The 27,977-nt window shown below is 41.2% G+C and overlaps 1 protein-coding gene across 1 annotated transcript in view; it reads right to left on the bottom strand.

Annotated features, from left to right (window-relative positions):
• kcnh8 (potassium voltage-gated channel, subfamily H (eag-related), member 8) overlaps window positions 1-11,792 on the bottom strand; it is a 120,581-nt gene extending 108,789 nt beyond the window's left edge. The window contains exon 1 of the mRNA XM_034161081.1: window positions 11,588-11,792. Coding sequence (XP_034016972.1) covers window positions 11,588-11,663 — 76 coding nt within the window. The 5' untranslated portion in view covers window positions 11,664-11,792. The remainder of the gene's footprint in view (window positions 1-11,587) is intronic.
• Between the last annotated feature and the right edge of the window lie 16,185 nt (window positions 11,793-27,977).

Genomic DNA, 27,977 nt, shown 5'->3' on the forward strand with positions numbered 1-27,977 from the left:
CATTTGGCTTATTCAAGCAAATAATCCACTTTAGAAACTTTTTGGAAATACGAGTGGGGTTTGTGGTCATTCACACTCTGTAATTAACTGTCTCTGATTCTTTCCAAAGATCACGGGGTTGTTGGTGAGAGAGAGCACATCCTTTGTCTGCTGTCAGAGACGAGCCTGACCTGCTCCTGACAGCTTCTTCTTCTTCTTCTTCTTATAGTGCAGTGGATAACGGAAAAAAAAAATCCTTCAAATGGTGATGCAAGCACCACAGTTGGCACAAATACACCTTAGACATCACCATTTTGAAAAAGCAGGGTGTCCACTTGAAATTTCAATAGGCAGCCAGGTAGGGGTCTATTTAAGAATTACACAGGGGTCAAAATTAAAAGATGCTCCAATCATATTGAAGACTATACCACATTATTTGTCTGCACACAGAGGTTCCAAAAAGGTATAGTTTGGGCTATCTATGACTGAATTCCATGGAGTTATGGGGTAAAAATAGAAAAACATGGTGACAAATGTCAATTTCCATTTGTACAGGGATTAAAAGTTAAAGTTACTCCAGTTTTGGTAAAAAGTGATGCAAATTATAGGTTGAGCTAGTAGGATTAATAAATGGAATAGTTTGACCATGCTGAATGTGTGGTATCCACAGCAAAGGTCAAACAATGTCAACATCCATTGGATTATATGGCATATAATATATGTTTCAATTTTCAATTTCAATTTCAATTTATTTTCATTTATATACCACCAAATCACAACAAAGTTGCCTCAAGGTGCTTCACACAAGCAAGGTCTAACCTTATCAACCCCCAGAGCAAGCATACAGGGGACAGTGGTAAGGAAAAACTTCCTCTGATGATTTGAGGAAGAAACCTCAAGCAGACGAGACTCAAAGGGGTGACCCTCTGCTTGGGCCATGCTAGAGACACAAATTACAAAACAATTCACAAAATGAATATACAGGAAATGTTGCCGGTGCACAGGACAGAGGTTGCAAAAACAGACACCACACCCATTTCTGGATGGAGCTACACCTCAAACAGAGACAAAAAAACTGAATCAGGCATCAGAAAGACAACAAATAAGGTATGTCAGCATTAAGCACCAAGAAAAACAGAAGAAATAGTAAGGTGATCGCCGGCCACTAGCCCTAAGATTCACCAAAAGACCCAGAATTTAGATAAAGTTGAGACCACGGCCCGCTCTGTTTCATAATAAAATGAATTTGAAAGAGTAAAAAGCATAGTAACATACTATGCCAGTAGGCTAGCCATACAAAAGGGAAAATAAGTGCGTCTTAAGTCTGGACTTGAAAGTCTATACAGAATCGGACTCTTCACAGAGAAAGCTCTGTGACCCGCAGACTTTTTATTCACCCTAGGGACACAAAGTAGTCCTGCACCCTGAGAATGCAAAGCCCAGGGCAGTACATAGGTTTTAATTAGATCAGCTAAGTAGGGAGGTGCCAGTCCATGAACAATTTTATACAGTAGACTAGTAGCAGAACCTTAAAATCTAATCTCACAGGGACAGGAAGCCAGTGAAGAAATGCCAAAATGGATGTAATGTGGTCAAACTGCTTTGTAGAACACTGCAGTAGTCCAGTCAAGAAGAAACAAATGCATGAATCAGGGTCTCACCATCAGCCATAGACAGGATGAGACGAATTTTCGCTATATTTCGCAGGTGGAAGAAAGCAGTCCTCGTAATATCTCTAATGTGGAGATCAAAGGACAATGTAGGATCAAAAATTACCCCAAGGTTCCTCACTTTGTCAGTGTGATGTACAAGACACAAGCCTTGGCTAACTAAGCGTTAGCAGGTCAAATTGATGCCGATGTCTCACTGGACCAAGAACCATCATTTCAGTCTTATCAGAGTTTAAAAGTAGGAAATTGCTCGACATTCAACTTCTCACTGATGCAAGGCAATCTTCTAAGGGTTTTATGTGGATGAGATTACCAGCAGTTATCGGCATGTATAACTGAATATCATCAGCATAGCAGTGAAAGGTAACATATGTTACCCTGTAATATGATAACTAAGCATGACAGATGGTGCAAACTATTCATTTTTACAACCCTATTTACTCAACCAATAATTTGCATCACTTTTTACCAAAATTGAAGCAACTTTATCTTTTAACCCTGTACAAATGGAAACTGACCTTTGTCACCATGTTTGCCAATTTTTTACCCCATAACTCCATAGAATTCAGTCATAGTTAGTCCACGCTATACCTCTTTAAAATTGTTATGATCAGACAAATAAGATGGACTGCCTTTCAATATGAGTGGAGCATTTTTAAATTTTGACCCCTGTGTAATTCTTGAATTGACCCCTGCCTGGCCGCCTATTGAAAATTAAGTGGACACTGCTTTTTCAAAAGAGTAATGTATAAGGAGTATTTGTGCCAAATTTGGTGCTTGCATCACCATTTGAAGGATTCTTCTGTAAATATTCTCTTACTTGCTCCACTATTATGCATGGTGATACTTGTGCGAGTCTTCAAGTGTTCACACTCTGCGGCATGTGGTAATCACGGTGTGAGATCCCACTGTCGCGCTTTACTGTAACAGCTTAATTAGACGTGCTGCATTTAAAGAAAGTTAATAAGCAGAGGGGAAAACTTCTGTTTTAGTAGCCTTATGTTCAAAGAAAGACAGCTGGGCATACACACACACACACACACACACACACACACACACACACACACACACACACACACACACACACACACACACACACACACACACACACATACATAAAGTTCTGTGATGCAAACCTGCAAAGTGCTTTATCTTGTTTTACACACAAACAGGCTTTCTCTTGCTCTCATACCCACACTGAAACATTACCACCACCCCACTCCTCCATCCAACCACCACCACTGCCCCCAGTACAACACAGCTGCTCCAAGCCCCGGCGTCTGTGATTGTGACAGTAATTACCTGCCTAGTAAAGGTGTAGTTAGTGTGAGAAAATAGCAATATGGGAGAATGGTGTGGAATGGGAATTCACGGCACACGGCGGGAGGCTTTACACAGCTGTCAGATACGACTGTAACACCAAACAGTCGACTTCATTTGGCAGCAGGGCACTGTATTATTGTGGCCGTCTCTCCAGTGAGCGCTGTCAAACACTCAGAGAATGTCAAGTCAGCAAGTGCAGCGACAAGCTTGCAATAATCACGTTGGGTTCAAAGGTATCGCTTGACTATTTGTTATCCAGCATGAAGGCACATTTCAGCTCCATTTTCCCTGTGGTAATTTTTTTCCTTTGTATGTCACACACTTCACTAAGGGCTGATTTACGTAGGTATTTTAGCTACAAGAAATTGAAAAAGGGGCGCGGTGAAATCAACGCAGTGATCAGAGGTGTGTGTGTGCGTGTGTGTGTGTGTGTGTGTGTGTGTGTGTGTGTGTGTGTGTGTGTGTGTGTGTGTGTGTGTGTGTGTGTGTGTGTGTGTGTGTGTGTGTGTGTGTGTGTGTGTGTGTGTATTTCAGCACACAAGCAAGGGTGCAGTGTTTTGTCACTACAGTTAATTGGAATGACCCTTAAGGTTTTTCAATTACTAAACCGTATCTGTTATCACTGAAAAATAAATGGAAGAGTACAACTTGCTTTGTAGCAGTTTCAATACTGAAAGTAAACACTTTAACATGATGTATTCTCTGTGCTTTTCTGCGATTTGGGGTGGGGACCTACTTATGTACCCCATAAAAGGCAGTGCATAGATAAGGAGCTATATGGATATAGAAATACAGTAGATATAGAGCCAGATGTAGAGAGATAAAAATAGAGATTGAGAGATATAGATAAAGAAATAGAGAGGAATAGAGACAGAAAGATATGTATGTACAGTGAGGAAAATAAGCATTTGAACACCCTGCAGTTTTGCAAGTTCTCCCACTTAGAAATCATGGAGGGGTCTGAAATTTTCATCTTAGGTGCATGTCCACTGTGAGAGACATAATCTAAAAAAAAAAAAATCTGGAAATCACAATGTATGATGTTTTAATTATTTATTTGTATGTTACTTGGTATTTGAGTATTTGAGTAAGTATTTGAACACCTACCAACCAGCAAGAATTCTGGCTCACACTGTTAAGTTTTCTTTAAAGCCCTCTCATTCTGCACTCTTTACCTGTATTAATTGCACCTGTTTGAACTTGTTACCTGTATAAAAGACACCTGTTCACACACTCAATCAATCACACTCCAACCTGTCCACCATAGCCAAGACCAAAGAGCTGTCTAAGGACACCAGGGACACAACTGTAGACCTGCACATGGCTGGGATGGACTACAGGACAACAGGCAAGCAGGTTGGTAGAAGACAACATCTGTTATGATTATTTATTAGAAAGTGGAAGAAACACAAGATGACTGTCAGTCTTCCTCGGCCTGGGATTCCATGCAAGAGCTCACTTTGTGTGGTAAGGATGATTCTGAGAAAGCTCAGAACTACACAGGAGGACCTGGTCAATGACCTAAAGAGAGCTGGGACCACAGTCACAAAGATTACATTAGTAACACATGATGCTGTCATGGTTTAAAATCCTGCAGGGCAGCAAGGTCCCCCTGCTCAAGCCAGCACATGTCCAGGCCCGTTTGAAGTTCACCAGTGACCATCTGGATGATCCAGAGGAGGCATGGGAGAAGGTCATGTGGTCAGATGAGACCAGAATAGAGCTTTTTGGAATCAACTCCACTTACCATGTTTAGAGGATGAGAACAACCCCAAGAAAACCATCCCAACCGTGAAGCATGGGGGTGGAACATCATACTCTGGGGGTGCTCTTCTGCAAAGGGGACAGGACGACTGCACCGTATTGAAGGGAGAATGGATGGGGTCATGTATTGTGAGATTTTGGCAAACAACCTCCTTCCCTCAGTAAGAGCATTGAAGATGGGTCATTGCTGGGTCTTCCAGCATGACAATGACCCCAAACACACAGCCAGGGCAACTAAGGAGGGGCTCCGTAAGAAGCATTTCAAGGTCCTGGAGTGGCCTGGCCAGTCTCCAGACCTGAACTCAATAGAAAATCTTTGGAGGGAGCTGAAACTCCAAACCTGAAAGATTTGGAAAAGATCTGTATGGAGGAGTGGACCAAAATCCCTGCTGCAGTGTGTGAAAACTTGGTCAAGAACTACAGGAAATGTTTGACCTTTGTAATTGCAAACAAAGGCTACTGTACCAAACATTAACATTAATTTTCACAGGTGTTCAAATACTTATTTGCAGCAGTAACATACAAATAAATTATTAAAAAAATCATACATTGTGATTTCTGGATTTTTTTTTTTTTGATTATGTCTCTCACAGTGGACATGCACCTAAGATGAAAATTTTAGACCCCTACATTTTCCTCACTATATATATATATATATATATATATATATATATATATATATATATATATATATATATATATATATATATATATATATATATATATATATATAATGATTCGGAGAGTGTCAGAACAATATATAGAGAGCTCCAGAATAGACAGATAGACAGACAGACAGACAGACAGACAGACAGACAGACAGATAGATAGATAGATAGACAGATAGATAGATAGATAGATAGACAGATAGATAGATAGATAGATAGATAGATAGATAGATAGATAGATAGATAGATAGATAGATAGATAGATAGATAGATAGATAGATAGATAGATAGATAGATAGATAGATAGATAGATAGATAGATAGATAGATAGATAGATAGATAGATAGATAGATAGATAGATAGATAGATAGATAGATAGATAGATAGATAGATACCACACCTGCTCCTAATCCACCATCAATCCAGCAGGTGTGGTTGTCAGTAAATCACACAGACCATTTCGACAAATAAACATAGATGGAGACTGGGTGAGAGACAAAACATTTCCACAAAGGTAAGTTGAAAATCAAGTTGAAAAGCAATGCACTATTATCTGGTGGGGGGTTGTTGTTGTTGTTGTTTGTTTGTTTTGACAGTGGTTACATTCAAAATTCAAATAACAGTTCAAGTCCACACAACCCTTCATAAAGGATTTCGTATGAAAATAACCAAGGCACACACACTTCTCTCTCTCTCTCTCTCTCTCTCTCTCTCTCTCTCTCTCTCTCTCTCTCTCTCTCTCTCTCTCTCTCTCTCTCTCTCTCTCTCTCTCTCTCTCTCTCTCCCCCCTAGGGTATGTGTAATTATTCATGTTATGTGTTGTGTTATTTGAAAAACATTGTCACTTTTTTCATTTCCAAAGCCTGTCTGGTGGCCTTCAAGGCCACTGATGCTTGTTGTCAACGTTACTCTTCTTCAGCATTGTGTCAATACTACTAACAGATATTTTTTTTTCAGTGATGCCTCACTCAAACCTTTCCATTGAGCATCCTGCTGCTTTTCCCTCTTGCTCAAGGACATTTGGACACAGAAGTAATAAAGTGTTTTGCCATCTGAGCCACAGCTGCAGTTACAACAAACCAGTTATAATTTTGAAGCTACTTGACATTATTTGACTGTAGGTCAGCAAGTAGAGATGGTTTTCCAATTACCAGCAGATTAGTGGTGTAATCCCTGGTAATTTGTGTTAAAATATCCAGGAGGAAGGAGGAGAAGGAATCCTCTCGGGTGAGACTGTACAGAGACTCCAGGATCTGTCCTGACTGATACATGGCATAATACTGAAGTAGGATATATCAGTAAAGAGTGAGCAAAATACCTATTTTATGTTCAATATACTTAAAACGCATTTAAGCTGTTTTATCAAGTAAATTTCACTTCTGTGTGTGTTACACATCATAAAAAGTTCTAGAGGTGAATAAGTATGTGCCAGCATCTGCAAAAACCTTTCTCTGGATGCAAATTTGACCAAGTTGCAGATGTATCCACTTTTCTTTTCATCCATTTAATGTAAGCTGTAGCCAGATGTGACCTATCTGACCTCAAGATGACATGAAAGGGGATCACAGCACAATGATCCCGGTATTTCCCTGTATATTTTCTCTTGGCCGGGCCATCACACACAAATAGTCCTGTCAAGCTCTGCTGCCACTGGCCTGGCCTACCTTGCAGTTGGACTCCAGTGTTAATTTCCTTTAACTCATTGTTCAAGGACAGCAGTTCTTTCAATGCCACATTGGAAAACCACTTCTGTTCAGAACAGTTCCACTCCATATGCTCTTGTCCATGCAGCTGACTGTTTGTGGGCCACTGTTGGCCAAACCGTACTCTTCAGCCTGCTGTTATTAGATGTAAAAGTAGATGATATGAACAATGTGAACACAGAGTGTGCACAGGGACCGAAGAAACGTTTAGGATATTCATTCATTCCTTCAATCATCTTCAGCTGCTTATCTGGGTCGTGCTGGCAGCAGAGAAAGCAGCTCATCCCGCACTTCCCTATCCTTAGCCAAGTCTTGTAACTCTTCCCGGGGCATCCCGAGGCATTCCCAAGCCAGCTGGGAATCTCTCCAGCATGTCCTGGGTCTTACCCAGGGCATCCTCCCGGTTGGACATGCCTGGAAGATGCTCTTAGGGAGATGACCAGGGAGCATCCTCAGTAGATTCCCGATCCACCTCAACTGGCTCCTTTCAATGTGAATAATTAGCAGCTGTACTCTGAGTCACTCCCAGATAATCGAGCTTCTCACCCTGTCGAGGAGTGTAAGCCCAGATACCAGACCGAGGAATCTCATTTCTGCTGCTTGCATATCTGCAATCAAATACTATCACTCATTACCCAAAGCTCATGACCATCAGTGAGGATCAGAGCGTAAATTGATTGGAAAATTGAGAGCCTAGTCTTCTGGCTCAGCTCCGTCTTTACCACTTACTTGATAGGTGTGCTTGGCTTAATTACTGGTGTGTCTGCCATGCTTTTTGCTGCGTTTGACATGCTTATAAGTGTGCTTGACTTAGTTACCTGGTGTGTTTGATTTAGTTGTTGGTGTGCTTGACTTACTTATAGGTGTGCTTGACTTAGTTATAGGCATGCTTGACTTAGTTGTTGGTGCGCTTGACTTACTTATAGGTGTGCTTGACTTAATTATTGGGGTGCTTGACTTAGTTACTGGTGTGCTTGAATTATTTATAGGTGTGTTTGACTTACTTGTAGGCATGCTTGATGTACTTGTAGGTGTGCTTGACCTAATTATCTGGGTGCTTGTTATTGCTTAGTGTTGCTTAGTTATTGGTGTGCCTGACTTAGTCACTGGTGTGCTTGACTTATTTATAGGTGCGCTTGACTGATTTGTTTACAGGTGTGCTTGACTTACTTGTAGGTGTGCTTGACTTAATTATTGGGGTGCTTGACTTAATTATTGGGGTGCTTGACTTAATTACTGGTGTGCTTGACTTATTTATAGGTGCGCTTGACTGATTTCCTTACAGGTGTGTTTGACTTATTTGTAGGAGTGCTTGACTTGGTGTGCTTGACTTAGTTTTAGGTGTGCTTAACTTAGTTATTGGTGTACTTGACTTAGTTATAGGTGTGCTTGACTTTATCATTGGTATGCTTGACTTACTTATAGATGTGCTTGAGCTGCCTATTGCTGTGACTGACCATGTTAATGTACAAATCTATCAAGAAATAGTGTTGCATGTGCATTATTAACAAAAACAAGTGATACATCATCCATACACTAGTAGTACAAAGGTTCCTAAACTGGGGGGTGGGGGGGGGGGGGGTGTCATTGTAGCTTAAGACAAAAGCAATTCTCAATATGTACACCGGGGTTTGATTCCAGGTCATATTACCTGTCTATGTTCTTGGACAAGTCACTTCATCTGCATTGTCCCTGTCCACCCAACTGTAAATGTGTATCCAGCCTTGGCTGGGGAAGTAATTTGTATCAGACTAGCACCCCATCGAGATGGAGTCATAGAATCTCATCTGCTTCATACTGCAGAATCCAAGATTAAGCACCCAAAACAATGGGCCTCAAGGACTATATAGGTCTTACTTGTAACTGTGTGTGTGTGAGACCACAATAATGTTCAAATCGGCTCACAAAAAGCGCTGCATGTGCATTAGTGACTAAACAAATAACAAAACAAGTGATACATCGGTGTGGTCTCCTGTGATGACAGGTCACCAGTGTAGCATGGGACACAAACCACTGGTGAACATGTGAATTACGGAGAATGTTGTGAGTCACATGAAAACAATAAAGGGGGCTGCTCTGATACTCACAATCCTATCAAGAGTAAATATAACTGCAAATAATATGAATCATACAAGAGGGGAAGATTTTTACACAGGGGAGAAAAGAAAAGAGGTGCGGTTCCACATAAAAACAAATCAGACAAATTCAGAGGAGAACACGGCCTTGTAAATTTTCACTTGTGATCACTGTCACAGTGTCAGAATTGTTAGCACTCAGGATTTTATGTGAATAAAACCTCAAAATTCATTCATTTTCTGAAACCCCTTACTCCATTTAAGGGTCAAGGGGAAGCTGGAGCCTATCCCAGTAGTCACTGGGCAAGAGGAGGTGTACAATCAGGACAGGACACCAGGGCCACATATAGACAGAGAAACACATTCAGAATGGGAGGAACCCAGAGCACCTCGAGGGAACCTACCCGAACAAGGGGAGAACATGCAAACTCTGCAAAGAAAGGTGGGAAGAGATCCCACGACCTTCTTGGTGGGAGGCAACAGTGCCAACCACTAATCCAGTGTGCCGCCCTAAAACCTCAAAACTATAACTTGCATATTTTATATTTCCTTTCAGGGCAGGTTTCAGTCACAGTGTGAAGCGACTGGGATGAGGAACAGAACACACACAGTAAATTTTGCAGAGTAAAATATACTCTGCCAGGATAACATTTGGTCCCAGTCCAAATAGAGTTAAATACACTCCATTATAGAGTGAAATCAGCTCTTGCGTCTTGTGAAATCACATTTTTCAATTCCAATAAGAGTCATTCACAGAGTTGATTTTACTCTGTGATAGAACTGATTTAGCACTGTGATAGAGTATATTTAACTCTATTTGGACTGGGACCAAATGTTATCTTGGCAGACTATATTTTACTCTGCAAAATGTACTATGTACAAGACTATAGTCCTGTGCTGGAAAAGGATGGACTGTCCCATCTGGGTCAGAGGAGAGTTACTGCCCCAAGTGGGGGAGTTCAAGTAGCTCGGGATCTTATTCATGAGTGCATGTAAGATGGAGTGTAAGACCAATAGACTAACTGGGGCTGCGTGTGAGAGACTACAGACTGAGCCAGAAGGCAAGGCTTTTGATTGATCAGTCAGTTTATTCTTCTATCCTCACATATGGTTGTGAACTTGGGGTGATGACCAAAAGAACAGGGTTGAGAATATAAGACATGGAAAGGGGATTACTCTGGGCTTATACCTTGGAACAAGGTGAGAAGCTCAAATATCCAAGAAGGAGTTGATGTAGAGGTAGTTCAGGCATCTGGTAAGCCATCTGGTGAGGATGCCCTCTGGGGACGTATTCCAGGCAACTGGGAGGAGGCCCCGGGGAAGACCCAGGACACACCTGAGGAGAATACATTTCCCGTCTGGGGATCCCTCGGGAAGAGTTAGAGAATTTGACTGAGGATAGGGAAGTGTGGGACGAGCTGCTTGGTATACCGTCACCTCAACCCAGACCCAGATAAGCAGCAGAAATGAAATGAATGAAAATGAACGAATATTTCATGGTCAACAATCAATTGTGGAAATGTGAAAATGAAAGTGCAAGAACATGTCTGAGTCAAGTAAATAAAACTTAACTTGATTTGCTTTTCCCTCCTTTTCTGACCATGTTATTAATAGTTTATTTAAAATCAAACAAAATCATATTAAATATGAAAAAATAATAAACTGATTGGTAATAATATTCAAATAAAACATATCACATAAAGCAGAGGTAGTGTGTAATGGTGGACTCCTTAAAAAATAGAGTCCATACAACATAAAAAAGTTTATATGGCAAGACAAATCCAAAGTGTACTCAGTCATAATTTGCGCACCTAAGCTGTGCAGCCTAAACAAACAATAAAGGGCCGATTTATGTTTTAAAAGCCAGAAAATGGAATTTATTAATTCAGTCATCTATCCATCAATGCGTCTGCTGGTTTCAGATCAGCAGGACAAAGATCTCTCACACACAAATCTTCTCGGACAAAAGACAGATCGTAAATGCGTATTTCATGCAGATATGGCAGAAAAATAAATGTACAATAATCAAATAATAATAATGATAATAATATTAATAAAGTTTAATCAGTGCAAACAGATGCCACAAATGGAATTATTCCCTAAAGTTGCTGTGGCTGTGAGCGTGGAAGCGGCCGGTGTCGCTGTCCATGGTGCTGATGGGTTTCAGCACCACGGACAGCGACAGAACGCGGCTCCGCTTCAACTTTATTTCTCCGCAAAAATCAAGCATGTGATGGCTTATTTTAAAGGGAAATGAACTAAACTCATCAAGCGCAAACACATATAATTCACGCAGGAGTCTGGACAGTTAGATTTTTTTTTTCTTTCTTTCTTTCTTTGTTAATCTGCGCTGCGCTTTTGGCAAAATCAACCCCCAAAAATGAAAGGATCTGGAAATAACTCACGAGTTCCGTCAAATCTTGTGGCTATAGTGTCCAGAAAGGTGTTCTGCGGCGCTAATAATCCTTTCATCACAGGCATTTTCCCGGCTTAATGTGAAAGTCCCCATCAAAGTTGGTGAAGAGAAGGTTGGAGTGGTCCGAACGTGCGCGGCCGCCCCGCCTTTAAGAGCCCCGTCCACCTGCTGGATAAGGACCTATCCGGTCAACTCAGCCAAACAACACCCGGCCCTACCCAGCGCGCGTGCTCGCGATGCGCGTCCCCGTGGATGTGGAGCCTGGGTTGCGTGTGGAGAAGACGAAGCACGCAGGTGGAGCTCAGGTATCAGGCGTGGACGGCGGAGAGAGAGAGACGGGCTCCCTGTCAGCGGACCATTATTACACCGACGCTGGATTCAATGGTCATCTGTCCACAGCGCGCAATGGGAACAGCATAAATCACGCTCAGGCTCAGCAGCACACGTGAGCACAAGGTCTCGGGATGCACCAAAAACACTTTAGTTTGTAGTGTTTTTCTTTCCAATTATTATTAATACTCTTATTTTTATGAATGTGTGTGTCATCAGGACAAACTGGCCAACAAACAAAGTCACAAATAAAATTTTTAGTAATATGCATCTATATTAAGGCAATCTGCAGTATTTCTGTATCAGATGTGTGTATAAGCATATCCTTAGGCGCAGGCTGACCATAAATTGAGTGTTTGGCGCCACCGGCTGGTAAACAAGAGTAAACGCTTGTGCGAGACTGCAGGAGCTACACCAATGGTGCAACAGCGTCCCTTAGTGAACAATACGGTGCCTACAGTGCAATAAATAGGCCAACAGAGGTGAAAGTTCAAATTCATAAAATAAGTGTTGAGTTGGTTAGATGATGCAAAATACACAAATAAAATCATCCTCACTGAATCTTGTTTTGTCACACTCTTTGTTTAGACTAAGTGAAAAACAACACAGATGCTGTCACAGAAGGAAATATCAATACACTGCATGAATAAATAAAAACAGAATAAATGCCCAAGGTATGTGATGGTGATATATCTTCCTCTTCTTTCGGCTGCTCCCAATAGAGTTGTAAAAAATAACTGTCTCTGTATCTGTATATGCACAACATACAACAGATAAATAAAGGACACAAGATATTGCACGTATGAAGATGCTGCAAGGATAAAGTTGCTCCCAGATGCTACAGTATATTCTATGTCCTGTATTCTATATGGCACAGTTCTCTCTATCAGTCTGTATTTAACTGTCTTGTATTTAACTGTCTTATGGAGGCTGGGTAAAAGCTGTCCCTGAATCTGCATGTTTTCCACTTCAGGCTATGGTACCATCTGCCTGAGGGCAGGAGGGAAAACAGTTTGTTAAAGGGATGTGAAGTGTCCCTGATTATCCTTCTTGCCCTGGACAGGTAGTGTTGTTCTGCCATTTCACCAATGGTTGGCAGCCTGGCCCTAATAATCTTCTTTGCTGCTCTGCTTAATCAACACCATCATCATTATTTTATTGGCATGTGGCAAATTGAAGCAATTTATCAATAAAATGAAATGCAACAAACAATAACACTGTAATTAAAAAAACATAGCTTCAGGGTAGAATAATATAATTATTAATAACAGGTGTTTTACATCTGCAGTTTTAATCCATGTACCTGTTTTACTTTGTTGTTTATTTATTAATGATTTAAATGTTTTAACAACTTTTCTTTCTGCAAATAACTTTGAGTTATTATTACAGGTATTATTATTATTATTATTATCAGGGGTGGTGGCCAAGTGGTTAATGCACTTGGTTTCAATGCAGAAGGCTCCCGGTTCAAACCCCACCCCTGCCACATTTCTCCATATAATGTGGAGTTGCATCAGGAAAGTCATCTGGCATTAAACTTATGCAAATTCAACATGCAGATCCACCTTGGATTTGCTGTGGCGACCCCGAGTGCAAAACAAGGGAGCAGTGGAAGGGACTAACTATTATTATTATGGCACATCACTTAAAAATACAAAGTGCTTCACAAGAACAAAGGCATTAAAAACAACCAAAAACAGTTTCAGGTCAAAACAGCAATTACTATAATTATTAGTAATAGTTTCAGATGTTTAACATGTTTATTTATTGTACACTTAAATATTTTAACACCTTCTTTTCTGTAAAGAACTTTCAGTTGTTGTTGCTGCTGCTGTTGTTGCTTAAAATATGAGTAATTGTATTTTACAATCATTTGAATATTGCATAAGCATTTGTAACTGTGTTTGTGTGGTATTCTACTGGTCAGTACACTTACAAAGAAATTGTTATTAATAATATTGTTGTTATTGAATAAAAATATTCCTTACATATTAACTTTTGTTGGAACTGATTTTGCATTGACATACCAATAAAAAAGGGGGCATCAAACGTGACTGGGATACCTAAATTTTTGCTGTAAACATCATTATATAATAATATATCAATCAGATTGCTTTTTTATAGCAGAGACAAGTTTTTATGAATCCAAAGAGAAGGTAATTCTGATACATGAGGCATATTCATGAGGACAGAGTCAAATGTTGCTGAAACTGTTATGATTTGCATTAATAGAACCCAAAATGCAGGCAATAACCACACGGAGAATGAAAAAAAATTTTATTCCCACAGTGTCAAGTGAAGTTCAAAACCAGGGTACAGTCCAAACAGTCATGTTGTCAGGAGGTGTGATAGAGAGAGGCTCAAAAAAGGGCAATGATAAGGCCACTGTGAACAGGATGAGAAACACAATAATAATCCAGTTGCCTAGGCAGTAAGCAGGCTGCAGCACAAAGAAATCATTGGCCGAGTGCAAGTAGGGAGAGCTGGCCTTGGATATGGAGAAGCCCCAAAGTTCTGGTCAAAGGCAACTAGGAAAGAGAGGAAGGAGCTGATTGTGGCTGAGGTGGAGAGCGATCGTCTCAAGATCAATGCCATTGCTCAGGGACACCAGGAGGAATGGACTACATGGGAGGGCGTGGTTGGAAAAACCATTAATGTGGCTGACCTATGGAAGATCCCGCAGGCTAGGCTCAGCTTTCTGGTGAGAGCCACATATGACTCCCTCCCCTGCCCATGGAATCTAGAACTCTGGTTGGGCAAAGAGGAATGATGCCCTCTCTGTGGCACCAGGAGTGCAAGCCTCAACCATATCCTGTCAGGCTGCAAGACTGCACTCTCTCAAGGACGCTACAGATGGCGACATGATCAGGTCCTTAGAAAGCTGGCGGAGGTCCTAGAGGGGCAGAGGCAGGAGGCAAGCAAAAGGCACCCTTCACTAAGGGACCGGCACATTGACTTTGTTCATGAAGGGGAGACAGGAGCAAAGACCAGTCTGCAAGCTCCTCAGAGGCTTCCACAGTCATCACCGCTTGTGACCCAGGACTGCAATATGAGAATCGACCTGGGCAGGAGGCAGCAGTTTCCTGCCGAGATCATCATCACTAGCCTGCGTCCAGATATTGTGCTGTGGTCCAGCAGCACCAAGACAGTGCTTCTCATAGAGCTAACTGTCCCGTGGGAAGCAGGCGTGGAGGCGGCATGGGAGCGGAAGAGGCTCAAATACTCTGACCTTGCAGAAGAGTACAGGGAGGCGGGCTGGAGGACCACTATTTACCCTGTGGAGGTTGGCTGCCATGGCTTTGTGGGAACATCAGTCATCCACCTCCTGAGGAAGGTGGGTGTGTGCAGGGCAGGTCCCCGAAAAGCAACAAAAGACCTGGCAGAGGAGGCGGAGAGAAGTAGCTTCTGGCTTTGGCTCAAAAGGAGGGATACATGCTGGGGCACAACCTAGATCAAGGGCAGGCTGCAGGGGGTGTCTGGGAGATGTCCCAGTCGCTGCCCCGCCACCAGGAGATGTTCCGGGTTCAAAGGGGCGAAACATGAAGGATCGGTGGTACCTGGCTGACGACCCTGCAGCAAGCCAACCCATAGGCACCGGAGGAGGTGCGTTAGGGAGCATATACTATAGTAGGCGAACACCTACCTGTGATCATGTACAGCAAACAAAGAAGACCTGGGAACAAACTTAAATAGTGAATGTAATTACGACACAAGCAACAGGTGTAGTGATTGTGATGTGGAACAGCTGTGAGGAACATCGAGTGGCAAGTCACATAGACACAGACTGACAGACAAAGTGAAACATCAAACTAAAAGAAACCCAGGGTGAGTATAACTTAAACCACAAATAACATACTCAAAGACCACTGCGTGAAACTAAACAAGAAGTCAACAAAAGTGCGGTACCTGAAAACTAAAGCAGAACTCAAAAAATAGCAGAAGTATAAAACAAATTAACGGGGACCACAAAAACACAACAATCAACAAACAGAACTTAAGACAGGCACAAGGGGCAGATTGCAACAGAGACAAACATACAATTATTATATAAATGTTACATATAAATATAAATTTATATACATATAAATGTTACATATAAACTCCAAGAGTTGAGCAAGAGGACTCAAGCAGGACCACTGAAACTTTGACAATACAAAATTTGACATTTTAGTTTATAGTATGCCATAACCACCTACAAAACTAATACAAATCCTATATTTTTACTTCAAAAGAAAGCTATAAGAATTATTAGTAAGAAACCATATCGTGAGCCAACAAATACATTGTTTGTCCATTTGCATATTTTGAAATTTTGGGATTTGATTGATTCGGGTGCATGGGTGCATTGTTGGATTATTTTTTCTCTTTCTTTGTATGTTTTTTGTTGTTTTGTATCTGTGTGTGTTCAATAAATTCATTCATTCATAACCCAACAGCACATTAATCTTTGGGCATGACACATCTCTACCTATGCCCTGTCAGGCTAGTTGTGAATTATCATATTTTAATGAATTAAATGAATACTGGTTTGGAGATTGGTGTTCGACGACCAGTATAGAGACCAGGGTTCGATTCCAGGTCACGCTACCTGTATGTGTCCTTGGACAAGACACTTCATCTACAAAGTCACAGTCTACCCAGCTGTAAATGGATACCTGACTCAGTTAGGAGGTCATAGACTCTCACCCGCTTCATGCTGAAGCGGGTGCTGACCAGTACAAGAAAAAAATCCTAATTTGATGATCTGAAACTATGTTAGAAATACAAAAGAAGGGATTGCATCTAAAGCTTTGCACACTGAGGAAACATCATAGACAGAAGTAGTGTCCTATGTGGGTCAATCCCTTTACTAAGAGTGCCATAGCGTGAGGGGCAAACAGCCAAAACATGCACGGCGTGCCTCCTACTCAGATCATCCAGAAAGGTGAAGCTACAGTTGCATCAGTCGCTCTTCCGTCAATCACAAATCACCTCATGGACCTCGAGCATGTGCACACACTGCACACAGGTCCGGTGACATATAGCACACAGATAGTGCACACATATGTGATTCATCCCCCTGAGGTGAAGTAATGTGGATTAATTAAGCACAGAGAGGCACTTCCACAAATGTGTCAGCTAATAAAATTAAAACAGACAGCCAGCACACAAAGATGCTTCGCTTGATTAATTAAGCACTTAATGCATCATTTAAGCCTGATCACTGCTCCAAACACAAACCATGTGTGCCTGTGTCTCTATAAGCTCACGTATGAGTGCGTGCACACGCCAGCGGTAAGCTTTCAGAAAATGACAGTGACTCACTGTTGCTTGCAGTCCTTTCTGTCAATCTGCACTGTTTTTAATGTTCAATACAAACAGTCAGTTAACAACCAGTTATGATATATGGGTGATTCTTTAACTACGGGCACTACTGGCCTTGTAAATGTAATTTCCACCACACCATTGCCTTACAATATAAAGCGCCTTGGGGCAACTGTTTGTTGTGATTTGGCGCTATATACATGTGCTCTGATGTCACTGTTTATCTCCATAGAAACTACCCAAACAATCTTTCATACAAACTGTTTAAAGGGATATTACGGTGTTGTGGTGGAAATTACAGCAATAGTGTGGGACAACTACATTTTGTTTAAAAAAATCACAACAGTTGTATGACATTGAATACCCCAATTATGTTTTATTTTACTGATATTTTATTCAGAGATATTTTACAACATTAGAAAAAACGTTTCTTTACCATTCATTTTTATCATTGAAAATCAAAAGTCTGGGTGTGGGACAAGCACAAAATGGCAATATTTGCATATAATGATGCTGAAAAAAGGTGAAAAAGTCATCATAGACTACTAGAACAAATTTCTTAACACACTTTCATTGTAAAGATAACTATAAAAGTGTGAAATTTCCCCTTTTTTCTGTTTTTCATACAATATGATCAAAGGACTTAATAAGTGCCCGTAGTCTAAGAATCACCCATATATATCAAGCACAAAATTTCAAATTGAATGTTTTTATTTTGTTTGCTAAATTTAAAAGAGCCGTTAATTGGCAGGAGAATAACAGCACTAAACATTTTAAAAAGCGACAAGGAAAAAGTGTTTGCTTTGGCTACGTTCATTTGAAATCCTTTCAGCACGGTTGTGTGGGTATGCATCGTCTCATTTGAATTTTATCAGGTAAACAACTGTTACATAACCAGATAATAACCACCATTTTAGTAGAAGTCCTCAAAAAATGCATATAAACAAAGTCACAGAGAACAGATGAAAGAACATGGGCATGTTCAGACATCTCTGGGTCCACGATCCCCGTCTGGGATCAAGAAAGAAACCATCCAATAGCATAGCAGCATAGCATGGCACAGCAAGCATAGTATGGTATTGCACAGCATGGCATAGTATAGTATAGCATGGCACAGTGTAATGTAGTGTGCCATGCACAGTATACAAATAATGACTGTTTTTTCATTCTTTCAATGGTACAAATATTTCATGAGGTGAAATAAATATAAACTAATTAAATATTTGTTCCATTGAAAGAATGAAAAAACAGTCATTATTTGTTTTACATAATGGCTGAAATAGATCCTTCATTAATTTAAAAACAACAGAAAAGGGACTTCCATTTTGGTGTGCATCACTGGTGCTTAACAGTCCAACACAAACTTTAAATAGGCGTACAAAATTGTTCTCAGTAGTCCGTGATGCGGTGCACTGACTTCGTGTGCAGACTGCTGTCTGCTTTCCTCACTCCAGCGAAAAATCGCGACAGAAATTTGTCCATCTTTTCATCCTAACTTCATCTTAACAGCGCTTCATGCCTCGGCTTACGGCATGGTGGATTTGTTTTTGTTTTTTTGTGTGTGTTAGAAGAATCAGCAGCGTCAATTAGCTCCTTCAAATCATCGTCCGCCAGCAACACAAACTGCACTATGTTTAGCTAAACACCACCCGCGGTAGTGTGAGCGTACATGGTGTTCAGGCCATGCAATAGCACATTTCATATAGCACCAAAATTGCACGCTAAAAAGTACTATTGCACGGTCAATGAAACACAACAGCAAATGCTATGAATAATCCATGTCACGTGACATACAACCCACCAATCAAATGACCAGGATCCACTCAGCCATTATACAGTATAGTATAGTAGAGTATAGTAGAGTAGAATATAGTAGAGTAGAGTAGAGTAGAGTAGTACAGCACAGTATAGAACAGCATAGCATAGTACAGCACTGCATGGCACAGCATGGCATAGGATAACATAGCATGGCACAGTGTAATGTAGTGTGCCGTGCATAGTATAGAATATTATATTTTGGTAAATTATAGTATAGAAAGTATATTGTATTATAGAGTAGTATTGTATAGCATAGTACAGCATAGCATAGTGTAGTACGGCCAACCCAGTCTCACGTTTTTTTTCATGCTTCCATCACGAAATGATTCAAATTTTTGTGACAGGTTTTTTTTAACTCACTATTACTAACCCTACTCCTTCCCCCAACGACAACCATAACCACCCCCGATGCCCCCCCCCCCCCCCGCCCGCCTCATTTTTAATTTCGTGCAGCAGAATGTATAAGAATGAATTTGTGCTCCTGTTACAAAAATGTGGCACTTTTTGTGACAATATCACATATTTTCGAAAAGTTGAGCATTTATTGATCTAAAAAAAACATTTGACATGAGTGATCACAAAATACTAATTAAGAAACTAGAGCATTATGGTGTTCGTGGGGTGGTTCTTGAGTAGATGAAGAGCTATGTAAGCAACAGGCAACAACATGAAAAAATTGGTGATTATCAGTCATCATGCTTGAACTTTGTTTGTGGAGTCCCCCAGGGGTCAGTGTTAGGACCAAAATTGTTTATCTTCTATATAAATAACATATGTAAGGTTTCAAAAATATTAAAATTTGTTCTATTTGCAGATGATACAAATATTTTTGTACAGGTGAGAATTTACAGCAGCTCTTGGAAGACATCACACCAGAAATTAGTCAATTAAAAAAGTAGTTGGATATAAACAAATTGTCCTTAAATATAGATAAAACTCAGTTTATGTTATTTGGAATCTATAAAGGAAACAGTGAAGTGAAAGTTAAAAGAGATGGTAAGAATGTGGAAAAATAAAGGAAATTAAATTTCTGGGTGTGATGATTGATCACAAAATCTGCTGGGAACCTCACATTAAATATGTTCAGACTAAACTACTAGAAGCATCTATATTATTAATAAAGTAAAATGCTTTCGGAATTGAAAAGCACTACACATTTTGTATTGTTCTCTGATTTTGCCATATCTGAATTACTGAAGTTGGGGTATTACCAACAGGAAAAAAAAAAAAAAAGCCATCAGGACGGTGCATAAGGTGGGTTATCATGATCACACTAATTCATTATTCATTAACTCCTGCCTGCTAAAATTTCCAGATCTGGTAGAATTTCAAACAGCTCAGTTAATGTATAAAGATAGAAACAAACTGCTACCAGATAACTTACAAAAACTCTTTGTTGGGGGGGTATAATTACAGGGAAAACTTAAATTTCAAAACCTTAACTGTCCGAACAACCATGAAAAGAATGTACATTCCAGTCAGTGGTGTGAGAGTCTGCACTCTAAAACATTGCAGCTGCGTTTAGTCATGTCCACTTGCTGCCTCTCTTTAACATAAAGAGCTCTTACAAGTTTTGGATGTGTTGAACTCAACTTTACAAGTTGAGTAGAGTTGTAAAGTTGAGTTCAACATCCAAAACTTGTAAGAGCTCTTTATGTTAAAGAGAGGTAGCAAGTGGACAAAACTAAATGTGCTACAATGTTTTAGAGTGTAGAACAAACTCAGCAAAGAGCTGAAACAAAATCCAAGCATGAGTCTGTTTAAGACAAGGTTCAAACTCATTATTATTAATAGGTACGGAGATGAGGAGGGGAGGGGAATGACAGTGTGTTGGGATGTGTGTATGTGTGGGTGTGTGTGTATGGGTGTATGATGTATAAGGGTAGGGAGGGGTGTTATTTAAAAAATTTGGAAATCTATAAATGTTTGCATGGAATATGGAAATATACATGGAATAAACCATAGCAGGATAAATTTTGGGTCATTTGGTTCCAAAAACCCATATGGATGGAGAGTTTGAAAATTTCAACGAGTGTGTCATATATGTGATGTTGACGTAGAAAACCACTCTGCTGCTTATAATTAGTTCAGTGTGGCCATGTCATTCTTTACATGTGATGATTATACTCAACTGATGTTCCTGAAATAAAAACTACATAGATTTTGTTTGTTACAGTTTATCGTAACATATGTACTGAAATTATTATTTTTTTTGTCAATTACTCTTAAAAACACCAGATAGGCTTATTGTTACTATAGAAGTTGAATATAAACTTGGGGTCAAGTAACATTTGGAGCCAAATTTCAAGTCTTTAGGTGCAGCGGTTCTCAAGATATGACATTTTCGTCTATATTTTTGGCGATTTTAGAACCCGATATCTTCACGGGCTCCGTCCATATGGGTTTTTGGAACCAAATGACCCAAAATTTATCCTGCTATGGTTTATTTCGTGTATATTTCCATATTCCATGCAAACATTTATAGATTTCCAAATTTTTTGAAATAACACCCCTCCCTAATAAGTGTGAGAATGTGTACCTATATATATATATATATATATATATATATATATATATATAGGTACACATTCTCGAGGGCTGTCCGTAAAGTATAGGTCCTTTTTATTTTTTTCTAAAACTATATGGATTTCATTCATATGTTTTTACGTCAGACATGCTTGCACCCTTGTGCGCATGCGTGAGTTTTTCCATGCCTGTCGGTGACGTCATTCGCCTGTGAGCACTCCTTGTGGGAGGAGTCGTCCAGCCCCTCGTCGGAATTCCTTTGTCTGAGAAGTTGCTGAGAGACTGGCGCTTTGTTTGATCAAAGTTTTTTCTAAACCTGTGAGACACATCGAAGTGGACATGGTTCGAAAAATTAAGCTGGTTTTCAGTGAAAATTTTAACAGCTGATGAGAGATTTTGAGGTGATTCTGTCGCTTTAAGGACTTTTCACGGTGCGAGACGTCGCGCTGCGCTCTCAGGCAGCGTCATCAGCCTGTTTCAAGCTTAAAACCTCCACATTTCAGGCTGTATTGATCCAGGACGTCGTGAGAGAACAGAGAAGTTTCAGAAGAAGTCGGTTTCAGCATTTTATCCGGATATTCCACTGTTAAAGGAGATTTTTTTAATGAAAGACGTGCGGACGGGTCCGCGCGTCGGGACGCAGCCGACGCGGCGCGGCGGCACAGGAAAAACACCTCCGTGTTGATAACCATTTGTAAAATCCAGGCGGATTTTGATGGCTTTCAGTGGAGTGAGTATATGAGAAATTGTTTATCAGCTGGAGATGTTCCAACTTGTCCTCAAGGCTTCCAACAGAGGTGTTTTTCCTGTGGCGGAGCGTCGCGGCGGCTGCGAGCCGACGCTGCAATCCGCCTGCACGTCTTTCATTAAAAAAAGCTCCTTTAACAGTGGAATATCCGGATAAAATGCTGAAACCGACTTCTTCTGAAACTTCTCTGTTCTCTCACAACGTCCTGGATCAATAAAGCCTGAAATGTGGAGGTTTCAAGCTTGAAACAGGCTGATGACGCCGCCTGAGAGCACTGCGCGACGTCTCGCACCGTGAAAAGTCCTTAAAGCGACAGAATCACCTCAAAATCTCTCATCAGCTGTTAAAATTTTCACTGAAGACCAGCTTAATTTTTCGAACCATGTCCACTTCGATGTGTCTCACAGGTTTATCCATATAGTTTTAGAAAAAAATAAAAAGGACCTATACTTTACGGACAGCCCTCGTATATATATATATGTTTTTCAGTTCCCTCCTGCCGGCTGTGCAGAACACATTGTTGCACTTGGAAAACAGTGGACTGTATCATGAGGTTTTTACAGTTGCATTACTGCCACGTATGTAGCCATAGCTGCTATTTTCTGCCTCTGTGGATGTGCGCTCTGTTCTCTACTGCACGGTGTGGTGCACGTCAGAAACAGAAATTTAACATTATTTTATTAATTTTATTTGTTTCATTATTTGTCTTGATGGATCATTTTCATTGTGTACAGCTGCTGCTGAGTCTGGCTGTGTTATCGATCAGGGCGTCTGATGATCGCACCGACATGCAGCAACGGCGCGTTTATTTTAAAGAGTCACAGCGCTTATTCAGGTTTGATCAGACCTGATCGATCAGGGCATCTGATGATCGCACCAACAGCGCTTTTAAAGAGACACAGCGCTTTTTCAGGTTTGATCAGACCTAAGAGAGAGAGAGGGAGAGAGCGAGAGAGAGGGAGAGAGTGACAGAGGGAGAGAGAGAGAGAGACAGAGTGAGACAGAGTGAGCGGCCGACCTGCTGTTTCTGTTCTGTTTCTGGATTTCTGGATTTATGACTTGAGGTTCGATTCCCTGTTCTGAGCACACACACGTCCATCAGTAAGATCAGCTGTTCTGAGCACACAGAGATGTGCTGTGGGCTGTGTGATCATGTTCTCCAGCTGATTCACTCTGGATGCACGCACTCAGTTTTTGGATATGTACAGGAGCGCCGTGTTGCACAGACTTGCATGCAGTAATGCCGTGCTGCGCAGACCTGCTTAAAACTGCGTATTTTCTGTGTCCTGTGCTCTACGCCAAAAAAATTAAACGTTTAATTTCTTCCATCCTAAGCGCGTAGCTCTCAACATACTGCTGTGTAGGGAGCAAAAACTCTGCGTAGAGCTGCTAAAAGTGGGCGTACAGCTGCTCAACTCGGCATAGATCTTACGCCACAATACACAGCTTTACGTTTGCGCCAGTGTGAAAGGAACTTTAACTGTAACGCTTTTTTAAATTGGTTGTTTTTTCAGTGTATATGTGACGTGGTGTTTGTATTAATACTGAATAACAGGTGCGTTGATTTTGGTGTTTTGGTTACTTTTGGTGGAATGTCTGAAATAAAATATTCATTCAACTCCACATTACATGAGGAAATGGGCAGGGGTAGGGTTTGAACCGAGAGCCTTCTGCACTACTCAGTGTGTTGTGTATTGTGTAATATTCTATACCATAATGTGCTACTGCTACAGCATGGCACAGTGCAGGATGATGCAGCATTGTGCTGCATAGTGTAGCATGGTATTGCACTACATCATACAGTACCTCATGGTAAGGTGTAACCCAGAATAATATAGTGTAATATGGTATAGTATAACATGGTAAAGCGCAGTATAATACAAGAAGACAAAATTTTGTATATACCTATGTGTGCACGCATTTTTGTTGTCATCAAATGAACCCTCAGTCAAATAGTTTCGGAGTGCATAATTCCGATCCTAATCCCGATCTGAAATCTAACAATCTTTGAATCCACTCTTTAACCTCCTTTGTCAAAGACGTTCTTGCTTTTTACCTGCTTCAGTCTTCTCAGAGTTCAGTAGAAGATCTGTGGGTATTGTTTTCTCCCCCAAAGCACTGCACCTGCACTGTTACGATATCAAGGTGAGGAGCCTGCACACATCCAAGACCAGGAGAAACCCGAGGAGAGAGCGAGAGAGCCGTCTCAGAACTTGGCTGCGGCACAATGTCAGCGATAAGTTTACTGTATATCTCATGTCTGCACAGATAGCTTTCCAAGTTGGGTGTTTTACCCCATGATAAGCAGGTGGGGGGGCCGTGCATTGAGATGACAGGTCGGACGCCGCGCTGCATGTAATGGACACAAGTGTGCATTTGTGTGACATGCACGTGCATTTGTGTGTATTAAGTTATGGTATACTTATTTGCGTGGGCATGTGCAAAAGAAACTGAAGATGTGCCCTACCTTCACTGCTAATCCATTCCCCCTTTTAAGTGCCAACATGAAGCCTCCACCCATCTCACAGCAGCAGGCTCACTAACCATATCACGAGGTTATAATAGCCACATCACATCTACAGCCAATGAGGTGGGATGAAAATCTAACCTAATTTGCAGAGATGCACGACTGTGTGAGTAGTGGGGTGTCCCCCGAGAAGGGGCTCTGATTGAGAGAGCCGCATGCTGCACTGGTAGCATGCTCTGTGAGCGTGTAATGGTCTTAATTTTCATTTAGCATGCCAGCGTCACCAAGCTAGTGATGAAACAGTGGAGCAGAGGGTGAAACAGACAGAAATATAGATATGGAACCACTTAAAGGCACATATGCAAACCTACCTGCAGTGATCTGAGTGACATCTTTCTCGCTGAATTCATCACTATGAGTGATGGGTAACCAGCCATGAGTCGCTCTGGCTAGGGAGATGATTAATTCACTTTGTTTAATTAGTCAAAAGTATTACAGCATGCTCTCGCTCTCTTTCTCTCACATTCTCTCACTTTCTCTCCAAACATACACCCATGCTGCATCCGTCCTTCTATACATGTTCTTCCTTTGATGCAACATTTCACCTGGTAGTCCTTTAAATCATATCTGCTGGAAAGACAGACCTCTGATTTGTCTCTTCACACATGCGTGTGGTTTAGAGAACACGGCTCCGGCTTTTAAGCCCATCTGCAGAGGACGGTGCGGAGGACGCCTGGCTGCAACTTCAGGTTTGTGGGAACTGGATACCTACTGAACTGTTTCTGTGCAAACAGAATAATTCAGCTGGATCCAGACTTTGAAGTGATGTGTAAAACAATGTGTTTAGGTGACTTATATCGCTTTTGACAGCTGTACTTCAAATGTTTTTCCAGTGTGCTTTTGTCAACTGTGTCAAAATTATATATTTTTGTGTTTTCTGGAATCCCTAATACTATCCAATTTTCAATTTAATTAAATTTCAATTTATTTCATTTATACAGCACCAAATCACAACAAAGCTGCCTCAAGGCGCTTCACACGAGAAAGGTCTAACTTTACCAACCCCTAGAACAAGCACACAGGTGACAGTGGTGAGGAAAAACTCCCTCTGATGATGTTGCTGAGGAAGAAACCTCAAGCAGACCAGACTCAGAGGGGTGACCTACTGCTTAGGCCATTCTAAAACCCCCATCACACTTAGTACGAATGAGCACGAGCCAAGCTGAATTAGGCAGACTGTCAAAAAAACAGGATTCCTGCCACATCTGGGGAATAAAGATGCCCTGACACTTGCATGACTGTGATCCATGCACTTGCATGCATGCCGTCATTGTGATGATCCCACCCACTGTGTTCCCAGCTGGATGCCGTGCTTTGTTCCACAGGCTGCCACACGCTCTGTGCTGGATGCTGCATATATACAATAATTATTTCATAGTGGATTAATCATTTCCTCTGCAAGCTGTCTGCTGAAAACGGCTTCCTGAATCACAGAGGACTGCTCCAGCCAGAGTGGCTGAACGAGCTGGAGAAACCCTTTGGAGCTGTCTAAAAAGGTAATTATTTGACATGTTTACATTGTCATGGCTTGGTAAAACAGTTGCATGTTCTTTCCATCTTGTGTGCAGCTGTTAAAGTATGTTTATGACAGATTAAACATGTTATTATAATCGTTCAGACGGGCTGCGCTCTGATGCGGTGCGCTGACGCAATCACTCACTCTGTTCACTTCTTCTTTACTCAACTTGATGAGCTGCACGTAGTGTTAGCAAGCAGATCGCGCCATGTTGCATGACATTTATGCATGAAAGATTTTTGAACATTTCAAAATTGTCTTTGCGCAGTTGCATGCACCGGCGCCCCTCTCACATTTAGTCTACACCCATTAAACACGAGTTTACACTCCTGCACGACGTGCAGAATTCCTCTGCACATCTGTCTCAATGTGCCGAAAAAGTGCTGATGTCCACATCTTTTCACAATTCCTGTGCTAGTCAGACGACGTCCCGGATAAAACACAGCATCCAGTTTGGAAATGAAGGGCACATTCCACTGTTACAGGAGTTTTTGTCATGGAAAGAGGAGCGGAACTTCAACGCCGTGATGAAGCCTCACGGGACATGTTCTGGCATGTCCAGGCACATCCACAATTTCTCGGATAATCACTCGATGGAAAAACCACCGACAGCTGTCTGAACGCCATCTCAAAGCCGTCCTGTGAGACCAAAACGGAGGTGTTCCTTTGTCTCGCTCCATCAGCAAATCGGTCGTGACGCGCAAAGTCTCCGCTCGGCTTTCCATGACAAAATCTCTTGTTAAAAGTGAAATCTGCCGGAAAATGGCTAATGTCCAGCTCTTGTGATAACCAGAGAAAGTGCACACGATGGTCTCGGATCCACAGAGCCATCTGTTTAGAAATAATCCGGTGGTTTGTGGGTCTCGATGGCGGCACGGAGCGCAGCGCGCCAAGCGTCCTTAAAGCTGTCCTTAAAGCTGTCCTTAAAGCTGTAGTAACAGTCCTTATTCTCTGTGAAGCCCGTAAAATTTTCACCAAAAGCCAGATAAATTTTTCGAATGGTTTCCAGCTGCCAGTCTCTAACAGTTTCTGAAAAAATTCTGATGGAAAAAAAGCCCAAATCATTCCGCCATTTCCTGACAATAAAAATCCGCCGAGGAGGTGGACCACTACTCACTCAAAGCCTGCTCACAGGCGAATGACGCAACCGACAGGTGTGGAAAAACTCACGCATGCGCACGAGGGTTCAAGCTTGTCTGACGCAATCACACGTGATTCAAATCCATATAGTTTTTGAAAAAATAAAAAGGTTGGTTTCTTTTCTAATAGACCTCGTATGAATGACAACACAAAAACTTTTTTTTTTCCACTCATGGTTAGTGGTTGGGTGAAGCCACTTTTTGTCAAACAACTGTTTTCTCTTTTTAAATCAAAATGACAAGAGAACTACCCAAATGACCCCGATCAAAAGTTTACATACCCCTGTTCTTAATACTGTGTATTGCCCCTTTAACATCGACAGCTTGGAGTCTTTTGTGGTAGTTGTGGACGAGGCTCTCTCTTTATTTACATCAGTTATGAAGAAATGCAAACAATATGGCACTCTATGGTAAATCTGCATGGAGTAGACAGTTCTCAAAAACTGAGTGACTGTGCAAGAAGGAGAAGAG

Source organism: Thalassophryne amazonica, chromosome 20 (genome assembly GCF_902500255.1).
Source record: "Thalassophryne amazonica chromosome 20, fThaAma1.1, whole genome shotgun sequence".
NCBI lineage: Eukaryota > Metazoa > Chordata > Actinopteri > Batrachoidiformes > Batrachoididae > Thalassophryne > Thalassophryne amazonica.